The sequence below is a fragment of the Euprymna scolopes genome, chromosome 16 (assembly GCF_053919585.1).
Source record: "Euprymna scolopes isolate OS-2025 chromosome 16, ASM5391958v1, whole genome shotgun sequence".
Lineage (NCBI taxonomy): Eukaryota > Metazoa > Mollusca > Cephalopoda > Sepiida > Sepiolidae > Euprymna > Euprymna scolopes.
In genome coordinates this window covers 16,372,248-16,383,891 of record NC_136497.1, presented here as the reverse complement: position 1 = coordinate 16,383,891, position 11,644 = coordinate 16,372,248, and the positions used below count along the sequence as shown (strand labels likewise).

The window sequence follows — 11,644 nt, the reverse complement described above, 5'->3', positions numbered from 1 at the left end:
GGAACACGTACATCAAGTCTATTGCCAAGGACGCTGGAAAAATGGTAGGATCCTTCTACCGCCCCAGAAGATATCTCACTGCTGATGCAATTCTCTACTTATATAAAAGCCAAATACGTCCAAGGATGGAGTACTGTTGCCACATCTGAGCAGGAGCTGTAAAACCACTCTATTCTGCCTTGACAGAGTGCAAAATAGGCTTCGCGGCTTAGTGGGGGATGCCCTTTTCTCTTCCCTGCAACCTCTCTCCCACAGGAGAGATGTTGCGAGCCTGTCTTTTTTTATCATTACTTCCATGACAGGTGCTCGTCTGAGCTCCAATCCCTGGTCCCCCCACCTTGCTGATCTTTCACGAAAAACACCCATCTAGCTTAAATCACTGTCAAAAATGTTCCCCACTCTTTATCTGTGCCTTGATAAGTGGTGACGACCTTGTAAAAAAAAAAAAAAAAATTCCTGATTATTTCCCACTCTGCCGTAAGGACTCTGACAGACATATGCACGGGCTTGGAATCTATATTCATAACACCCTCCCCCTTACTAGAGAAACAAAGCTAGAATCAGATGACCAGGCCTTTATGTGCTTCAGACTAAACATGGTAGCGCAACACATAGCTTCTCTATATTCCATTCCCTATCACAGACGGTTACATTTCCGACACGTTTCCTAAACCAGCAAGATCAACATGCCTCACTTCTAGATCTATTTCTGACCATCAGGGATCTCATCAAAGATGCCCCCTGGGGAAATAGCTTTTCTCTTCCAGCTGAACAGTGCGCAAATGAGACCACTGAATGGTTCAAAACTGCAATTGAAGCACATGTTCCCACACGGAAATTCTATAGCAAGCCCCACTCTCCCCAATGGTTTACTTCTACTTGTGCAGCTGCCATTGCTCAAAGGCAGCATGCATACTGCAGATTCAACCGACATGTCCAGATCAAACAGACGGAAGTATATAGAAGCTAGAAGTAATTGTAAGAAAGAAATAGCGACAACTAAGACAGAATACACTGAAACCACCAGAAAACGCATCGAGCACAGAAATTAGGAACTCGTGATTTTTGGAAAATCTACAACAGTGTAGTAAATAATGGGCCGTCAACGATTCCCCCACTATCAAACGATCATGAGGTTGTTTGCCCGGCAACCAAGAAGGCTAAACTGCTCGTCAGACTTCACATTGGACCCGGCACACCACTCCTTCCCAGAATTTCCTTTGCCGACAGACGCCACACTAGATGATTTGAAAATCACCCCTTCTTAGGTACATGGTATCATAAAAAACCTAGACACCTCAAAAGCACATGGACCCGATCTCATCCCGGCTGTGCTATTAAAAAAATGCTCTGCTGAGGTTGCTCCAGTTCTCTCCAAACTTTACAACAACTGCTTCTGTGATACCAGTTTTCAAGAATTCTGGCGAATTGACCCATTAAATTATCGCCCCATTAGCCTTCTCCCGCTTTTCACCAAAATATTTCAGTCCTTAATTAATCAAGCTCTAGTCCATCACCTTACAGCTGCTAAACTCCTGATCGACAATCGATATGGATTTAGGCAAGCCTGTTCCACAGCAGATATCCTTACTGTAATCTCTGAACACATATACAGTTCACTGGACAAACAAGGGAGGGTAGAGCGGTTGCCCTTGATATATCTAAGTCTTTTGACAGGGTATGGCACGATGGCCTTCTAAGGAAAATTAGATCATATGGTATCACTGGAAGAATACTTAATGTAATTAAATCCTTCTTAAGTAAGAGAAAAATCCAGGTTGTCCTCAACGGTCGTACATCTAAACAATATGATATAAATGTGGGAGTACCTCAGGAGTCTATCCTCAGACCTTTATTATTTCTGATATTCATAAATGACCTCCCTGATAAAATTGTTTTGGAGATGGGTATATTTGCTGATGACAACACTCTCTATAACAGGCATGAGGGGAAAACAAATGAACACATATCTAAGGAAATGGCAGAAACACTAGAGGATGACCTCCAATATGTAGTGAAAGGGAGACAAAAATGGATGGTCACATTCAATGCTGCCAAGACTAAGTTTGTTTCCTTCAATAATTACAAGAAACCTTCACTACCACCAATAGCAATGGCCAAGAACACATTACCCGGAAGTACTTCCTTTAAACTCCTCGGCCTAACGTTTACAGGGAACATGAACTGGAATCGATACATTGAGATCATTGCCAAGGCTTGCTGCGAAGAAGGTGGGCTCTCTCTACCATACTAGAAAGCTACTTACACCTGAAAGTATCTTGTACCACTATAAGGCCACCATTCACCATGTATGGAGTACTGTTGTCACATTTGGGCTGGTGCATCTGCTACTTGTTTCTCACTAGACTTTGCAACTCCCTTCCGGGATTCTGCTTCCCCAACTGTACTGACATGCAGAAGTTCAAGTGTAATGTGAACAGACATCTTGCTACTCATCTCCCTTCATAATACCCCTGCAACTTATGTCCCCGATAGTAGCCCCCATACTTCAAAGTGGCACTGTGCCTTGTTTGGGGTGAAAATTGAATAAATAAAAATAAAAAAATCGGGAAAAATATTGGAATCGTCACAACACTAATATATATATATATATATATATATATATACAGTTGTGCCCGATATTATTCATACCCCCCTTGAAAATTGAGTTTATTAGGTGTAACTTTTGTAAGAATTTATTGTTTACGTCCATATTGATACATATTCTTAATAAACCTCTTCTGATCATTTTCGTCATTTTAAAACCTCGGGATACTTGTAATAAAAGAAATATACAGCTATTTATAAAATCTGCAATGTTCAAAAATAATCATACCCCCTTATTTTTTCAGTATTAATCGAGTTTCTGACTGCTTGTTTTCTGTTTGATTCTTATTTTGAATGCTTTTATACAACCTTTGATTAATTTCATTTCGTTTTTTGCATTTTTCAGAAATTAAAATGATATCAACTGAAAACCAATAAAAGAATAAAAATTATTAGAATGGGGAAGAAAAAAGAGCTTAGTAATGATCTTAGGACTAAAATTGTGAATTCACATAAGGATGGTTTAGGTTACAAGTCAATTTTCAAGAAATTTGAGGTCCCTACAGCAACAGTACAGAGCATCATCAAAAAATTCCAGAGCCACCACACAACAAACAACTTGATTGATAGAGGAAGAAAAAGGAAACTGTCTGCTAGAGCCACCAGGAATATTGTAAGAAGTGTTAATGCAAATCCAACCACCACTAATAAGGACATTTTAGAAAATCTGGAGTCTTCTGGCATAAAAATATCAAGGCAAACATTGCAAAGGACTCTGCATGAAAATGGTCTGAAAGGAAGAAGACCAAGAAGGACTCCATTGCACACCGGAAAACACCTTGCAGCACGTCTAAAGTTTGCTAGGACCCATGTGAATTCTCCAGAGTCCGTTTTCTCAAGTATTTTGTGGACTGACGAAACAAAAATTGAATTGTTTGGCCATATGGATGCTTCTTACGTTTGAAGGAAGAAAGGAGAAGCTTACAACCCAAAGAACACCATACCCACGGTGAAACATGGTGGTGGTAGCTTAATGTTTTGGGGCTCCTTTTCGGCTAGTGGTCCAGGTAGTTTGGTCAAGATAGATGGAACCATGAAGAAGGAGCAATATTTGGAGATACTCAAGAAAAACATTAGACAGGATGCGGAGAAGCTCCATTTAGGACCAAACTGGGTCCTTCAACAGGATAATGATCCAAAACATACTGCCAAAATAGTCAAGAAATGGTTTGAGGATAATCAAATTAATGTTTTGAAATGGCCTAGCCAGAGTCCAGACCTGAACCCTATCGAAAACCTCTGACACATATTGAAAACTGAGGTTAAAAAGCGGAAACCTAGAAATTTGAGGGATTTGGAGAACTACTGCATTGAAGAATGGTCAAAAATCAGTGTTGATGCTTGTAAAAACCTTGTTGATAAATATCCCAAACGGTTACAGGCAGTTATTAAGAATAAAGGGCATGCTATTGACTATTAGTAAGAGAGGTATGAATAATTTTGAACTAGTGCCATTATTGTTTTTCTTTGTATAATGTTTCAAACTTGCATAATTTATTTATTTGTTGAGTTTAAATTAAATGCTTATGCTTGATTTATTGTTTGAAATCCCTTTAATATTGTCTACCTTCTGGTTTGAGCAATATTCTTATAGAAATCTCAAAGATCCGAGGGGTATGAATAATATCGGGCACAAGTGTATATATATATATAGCTTAATGTGTAAGAGGAAAAAAGAGAGTTCAATTCCACAAGAGGAGACTTATCCGGATAATGCTAAGCTCAACAATAATTATTGGAGCTTATACAATAGGACAACAAGAATATGAAATGAAGTAACAAAACTATATATTGAAGATATAGAATGGATCATTTATTTAATAATGGAATACAAGCAAAATTTGGGGGATAGAACGGACTCTTTATGCCAGGGCATTTCGAAGCCTAATTCTTCTGATCAGAAGAGTAGAGAAGGTGCTAGGTAGCATGGGGAAGATGCGGCGTCTAGCGTAGGATTCATTAGGGACGACAAAGATTAAGAGGAATTATAGAATATTGGGGAATCTTTATTGAATTCTAAATAAATAAGGAGAAGCTTGTTATATATAGTATGATATACAAGATTGTATATGGTCTTTAACATAGTGCTGAGATTAAGGGGTATATGCATTAGGGTTAAATTGGGGGTGTATTGTTGCTGCGTGGTAATTTATTTTAACGGTTCGTGGGGTGTCTATTTTCTATGGAGTGGTAATTTTGACTTATGCAACCTAAACGGCAAATTTGATGAAAAACATTAAGCTTCCAAATACCCTGGCATAAAGAGTCCCTTCTATCCCCCAAATTTTGCTTGTATTCCATTATTCAATAAATGATCCATTCTATATCTACCAATGTATAGTTCTGTGACTTCATTTCATACTCTTGTTGTCCTATTATATATATATACACCCTAGTTTTATATATCTGGTATTGCTTGGGCTGCAGTGAAATCATTTTACTTTCTAATTTTATTTATTTGAACATTTTTTCAACTTTAGGTAGACTTCTCATATTTTTCAATGCAAAATGAATTATTCTTCTTGCTGGTTTTTATTCATTTTTATTTAAAACGGATGAATACTAGCAGTTGCTAAGTAAATAATAAATTGTAGCTGAATACGTTATACAGAAATCAGAGATAGATATTCTATTAGATTTCATAGCACACTAATTAATAGGCTAACCAGTAACCCAATAACTGATCTCTTAGGCGTCCTGTGGGCAGCCTATATAAATTCACATGCTGTTTTAGCCTCGTTTTCCTTTTCTGTGGAAATTATCTTCCACCATCTTTCTTTCCTTTTTCTTTCCTTCTTTTTGCTTCTCTGTTCTTCCTTCCTTTCTTCTTAACCCCTTTCCTACCCCCTTCCCTAGCTTCCCCCTTTTTTTTATGTCACCTGACTCCCTTATGCCCGTTGATTGGATGCAACGTTTTCGCGCTAAATTGAGGCACGTGTGTGATATTTTGAGTTAAAATAGTCAGTTGTGAACAAGGCTTCGAGGGGACCAGAACGGTCGAACTGTAGGTATCGGATAAAAAGGGACGCCTGGAATTTACTAAGGCGTTGTACAACTCTGTCTTGACGAGACATTAAATTCGTTGAAAAGAAGCACCAAGTTTTCTAAGACACTTGAAAACTAATATTATTATCGAGAAGATAATAGAAGTTGAAAAGAAGAATTTAGTTTTCTAAGACACTTGAAAACTAATACTATTATCGAGAGAAGATAATAGAAGTTGAAAAGAAGAATGTAGTTTTCTAAGACACTTGAAAACTAATATTATTATCGAGAAGATAATAGAAGTTGAAAAGAAGAATCTAGTTTTCTAAGACACTTGAAACTAATACTATTATTGAGAGAAGATAATAGAAGTTGAAAAGAAGAATCTAGTTTTCTAAGACACTTGAAAACTAATTCTATTATCGAGAAAAGATAATAGATGTTTTGAACAGAATATTCGCCGCAGGGAAGTTTTCGAAGATACCAGAAAACACCAGAATATACAGCCTCAAGAAATTTCGACCTTGCTGAAAGGACTACGAAAAACGAATTTCCAGGAAAAAGAAAGAAAAAGGGAACTTTTAAACAACACAAACTCAAAAAAATAAAACCCACAAGAAAACGAACTTTCTAAATGTTCCTTTCGTAAAAGGGCGCCCAGAAGCTTCCAGTAAGTGATCCCCTCCTTTTTCCCCCCTTATTCCTCCTTCTCTATCTCTCTTTCCTTCTATTTCCCTTCACTCTCTCTCCCCCGTTTTGGTTACTACTACAAGACAAGACTCTTGTAAGCCAGATGGACATTTTTGGCAGCCCATAGAGGTCATTACTTTTTCTTTAGATATCTTTGTTAATAAATTCTGTTTCTCCTATTTTTTCTCTTTTTGTTTGTAATTTTTTCCTTCAGTTTCAGAGTTAGTAGTAACGATTAATTGTTTAAGAAGAATTAACTTCCACGGGACAAAGTGGATAATAAAATTTCTTCACTCTGCCAAAAATTGGTACTCATAGAGTTAATAACTCTGCCAGTTTAGTAAGCTACTCTCTGCTAAACTGGTCTCGGCTTATTGATGACCGGCTGCTGTCCATCGCGTAGATAGTACCTCCCTCCCTCCTTCCTTCTTCTTTGTTTCTGCGTCGGCCATTTTGGCTTCTTGTTCCTTTTTTTTACAGGCATTTTTGGCGCCAAGAAGCGTTGTTGTGGCGCGCGCGCCAAAAGGGTAGTGGTTTAGCATTTAGCCGTTGATAGGTTAGAAGGGGCGGGGTTTAGTATTCTAAAATGACTACCTCTCCCACTACCTCAATGTTATTTGAAAAAAGAAAGATTATTAGAGATAAAATCTTAACTGTATTTGAATTTTTAGACTCATTAGATGAAATAAATGAAGTAGGTTATACGTTATATAAAAAGCAGATAGATGATTACATTGCTTCAGTGGATTTATTAGACGAGCAAATTATTAATGCCTATTTAATTGAGGGAACAGAAGATGAGGAGATTAAGGCATTTAATAGGGATTGCGCTCTCCATCGAGTGAAGGTGTTGGAAAAATTGTCTAGACTCAAGCCTTCGGTAGAAGTAAGGGATAGTGCAAATCACAAAGTCTCTCTTATTAAGGAAAAACATCTGGGGATGACGCCCAAAATTGAATGTCCCAAGTTTAGTGAAAAGGATTTAGAAAACGATATATTAGCCTTCCTTAATTTTCAGCGGGAATTCGAAAATAGCGTAGTGGACTTAGAAAATGACGCCCTGAGGTTAGTTGTGTTGAAAAACCATTTGTCTGGCTACGCCTTTCAACTGGTGCGGCACCTCTCTATATCTGAGGAAAACTATCGCATAGCCACCGACATTCTCGCGTCGGAATTTCTAGATAAGGACAACATTGTGGATTCTGTTTTTTCCCATATATTGGGTATAGAGAAGTTAAGCAACAATTTAGTAGCAAAGAAGTTCTTGAATTCTGTTAAGGCTCAGGTTCACGAATTAAATAGTTCCTTCAGTTTAAATTTCTTGGAGATGAACTCTCCCGGAAACAAGTTGTTAAGTCATATTGTTTTTAGTAAGCTGCCCACTCTTTTTAGGTCTGAGTTGATACATAAAATAGGAAATAATTACCCTACCCTGGAAGACATACTAGACCACAGTTCAGAAATATTTCGAACGATTGAGTTTTGTAAAAATAAGGAAACATATCCTCGGAAGGTGGCTAGTATACCTAAGAAAACATTTTCCCCTAGGTTCATGGGCTCTCCAGATGCTAAAAAACCTTCCACACTGGAAAATTTTCATATCCAGTCTACTAAGATTGGATTTAAGTGTAATTTTTGCCGAACCAATAACCATAACGGTTATTCCTGCAAGTTTTTTCCTTCTCATGCTGCCCGGTTGAGGAGGTGTAAGGAGATTGGCTTATGTAGCAAGTGCTCGAGCCCTTCTCATGCAGAAGAGTCATGTATTTGCAAGGGTAAGGAGTATGGAATAAGCTGGCTATGTAATAAGAAGGGTCACTGTAGAGTGCTGTGTCCTTCTGTTGGGGGTGAATCTACTGCTTCTAATGCTTGTTGGCACTTGAATAGCTCTTCGTTACTGCCTGTTGTTGAGGTTGCCGTCGACAATGGATCTGGTGAAAGTGTATCTTTCAACTGCCTTATCGACACTGGTAGTGAGCGATCCTATTTGTCTGGAAAAATGTTGGATGCCTTTTCTGATATTAATACTCCCATGAGAGATCGTAAGTTTCTGATTAAGACCTTTTTGGGAAAAGAAGTTAAACACTTGAAGGAAGTTAATCTTCAAGTGAGGTTTCCAAATTCATGCCATTCTGTGTTGTTCTTGGTGGATGATGATATGGACCTTTCTTTTCGTGTTCACGGATTGAATTCTGTGGTAGAAGACCTTAAGAAACATCAGGTCAAATTGGCTGCTAATTTCTCGGAGTTGAGAGATGACACTTTGCCTGTATATGGCTTACTGGGTGTGGACGTGCTTAGGTTTTTGGGACCTATGAATTTAAAGGAGTTTAGAGAGGGCCTTGTGTGGGAATTTCCCCAAGGAATGGTTTTGTTTGGTGATCTGGCGGATTTTGGGTCTCCTCCTCCCAAAGACCTGGAAAAGGGGTTGGAATTGAATTATGCTCAAGTCGTCAAGGAACACTCTGTGTGCGACCTCACTCATGTATATTTTGCGTTGAACCCCAAGTCTGTGTATACTGATCCGTTCCGTTGTTTTGAGGAGTCTTCTGTTGAGAGGACTGTGGAAAAAATGTTTAGTTTGGAAACCATAGGTATTGTTGAGGAGAAATTCAGTGATTTCGATAAGAATATGATTGAGTCCTTTCGCTCCTCCATTCGCTTCATAGATAACTGTTACTATGTCAGTTTGCCTTGGAATGAAGAAAAATTAAAATCGGTGCCTGCTAATCATCAGGTGTCTTTGTCAGTTTTGAATCGCGTATCGAAGAAGCTGACGGAACAGGGGTTGTACGAGGATTATTGTCAGGTCTTCTTAGATCAAGAAAAGGAAGGAATAATTGAAAGGATTGTGGTTACTCCTTCCGATTTTAACAAATATGTATGGATTCCTCATCGACCGGTGATAAAACAGGATTTACAGTGCACGACCAAGATTAGACCGGTCTTCAATTGTTCTTTGAGAACCGGTGGGAAACCTTCTTTAAATGACTGCGCTTATTCTGGTGTCAATATGTGCACTGACATGCTGGATTTGCTTTTGCGGTTTCGGATGAACCAGTATGTTCTACTGGCCGATATTCGGAAGGCCTTTTTAATGATTCGTTTGAATGACGAATGTGACAAAAATAGATTCTGCTTCTTTTTAAGATTGGGTGATGAGTTGATCTGCTTTAGATACAACACTCTTATATTTGGCTTTGTATCCAGTCCTTTCATACTGAGCTACATGGTTCGATATCATGTGGAGAAATACCCTCCTGGTCCTTGCAGGGAGATGCTTTTGGGCCACTTCTATGTGGACAATCTGGTGAAAACTCATAATTCTGCTGAAGTTCTGATGCAGCTGTACTTGGAAGCTGTTTCTGTCATGGGGGAAGGTGGATTTTCCTTGAGGAATTGCTGTAGCAACAATGAAGTGCTTGCTAAGCGAATGTTGCAGGATAACAGTCTCTCCTCCCACGGTTCTGACACTGAGAAGGTATTGGGCTATTTGTATAACCCCTCCTCTGGCAAAATGCGAGTAAGTTCTTGCATTGAAGGAAGATCAGTATCCTCTAAGAGGGATATTTTGTCTGTAAATTCCTCTGTATTTGACCCCCTTGGCTTAATGCTCCCTGTTACTATTAAAGGTAGGATCCTTCTTAGTAAATTGTGGAAGTTGAAGGTATCCTGGGACCAGCCGGTCCCACCCGACATTATGGTTGACTGGGAGAAGTTGTATAAGGATCTGGTACGTATTGGGGAGCTTGAATTCGACCGTTACTCAGTGGCTTCCGATTCTTCCGCTATGTTGATAGTGTTTTGTGATGCCTCGAACCTGGCCTATGGAATCGTGGTATATTTACATCAGCCTGGAGAAGCCAGACTGATATTCGCTAAAGCCAGGGTTGTTCCCTCTGTTAAGAGAACCTTACCCACCTTGGAGCTGTTAGCGGTATATTTATGCATGAAGCACATTTCTGTTCTGGTGAAAATACTCCCTTTGGAAGTGCTCAGTTCTGTGATTATCGCTGTAGATGCACAGGTAGTACTGTCCTGGGTTTTATCTGACAATGTCCATACGAAATGTCAATTTACTCGTAACCGGTTAAAAGATGTAAAAACGATGGAGAGGGCAATTCTCTGAGCTCGGGGACTAGTCAGGACAGGGAAAACTTTCAGTCTAGGCCTGTAAGGTCTGTTAAATCTTTAAATGAAAGAAATCCAGAATACGTTTGGTATTAGATTGTTGTTTGAGGATTTTTTCTTTTTGTCTTTTTTCTTTTTAGGGAGAGTGTGGAAATTATCTTCCACCATCTTTCTTTCCTTTTTCTTTCCTTCTTTTTGCTTCTCTGTTCTTCCTTCCTTTCTTCTTAACCCCTTTCCTACCCCCTTCCCTAGCTTCCCCCTTTTTTTTATGTCACCTGACTCCCTTATGCCCGTTGATTGGATGCAACGTTTTCGCGCTAAATTGAGGCACGTGTGTGATATTTTGAGTTAAAATAGTCAGTTGTGAACAAGGCTTCGAGGGGACCAGAACGGTCGAACTGTAGGTCTCGGATAAAAAGGGACACCTGGAATTTACTAAAGCGTTGTACAACTCTGTCTTGACGAGACATTAAATTCGTTGAAAAGAAGCACCAAGTTTTCTAAGACACTTGAAAACTAATATTATTATCGAGAAGATAATAGAAGTTGAAAAGAAGAATTTAGTTTTCTAAGACACTTGAAAACTAATACTATTATCGAGAGAAGATAATAGAAGTTGAAAAGAAGAATGTAGTTTTCTAAGACACTTGAAAACTAATATTATTATCGAGAAGATAATAGAAGTTGAAAAGAAGAATCTAGTTTTCTAAGACACTTGAAACTAATACTATTATCGAGAGAAGATAATAGAAGTTGAAAAGAAGAATCTAGTTTTCTAAGACACTTGAAAACTAATTCTATTATCGAGAAAAGATAATAGATGTTTTGAACAGAATATTCGCCGCAGGGAAGTTTTCGAAGATACCAGAAAACACCAGAATATACAGCCTCAAGAAATTTCGACCTTGCTGAAAGGACTACGAAAAACGAATTTCCAGGAAAAAGAAAGAAAAAGGGAACTTTTAAACAACACAAACTCAAAAAAATAAAACCCACAAGAAAACGAACTTTCTAAATGTTCCTTTCGTAAAAGGGCGCCCAGAAGCTTCCAGTAAGTGATCCCCTCCTTTTTCCCCCCTTCTTCCTCCTTCTCTATCTCTCTTTCCTTCTATTTCCCTTCACTCTCTCTCCCCCGTTTTGGTTACTACTACAAGACAAGACTCTTGTAAGCCAGATGGACATTTTTGGCAGCCCATAGAGGTCATTACTTTTTCTTTAGATATCTTTGTTA

General features: G+C 38.6%; 1 protein-coding gene across 1 annotated transcript; it reads left to right on the top strand.

Moving 5' to 3' along the window:
* The first annotated feature begins 6,868 nt into the window (after positions 1 to 6,868).
* On the top strand, positions 6,869 to 10,411 carry LOC145296300 (uncharacterized). Its single transcript, XM_080142499.1, has one exon. The coding sequence runs from the start codon at positions 6,869 to 6,871 to the stop codon at positions 10,409 to 10,411; it is 3,543 nt and encodes a 1,180-aa protein (XP_079998625.1).
* Positions 10,412 to 11,644: the final 1,233 nt, after the last annotated feature.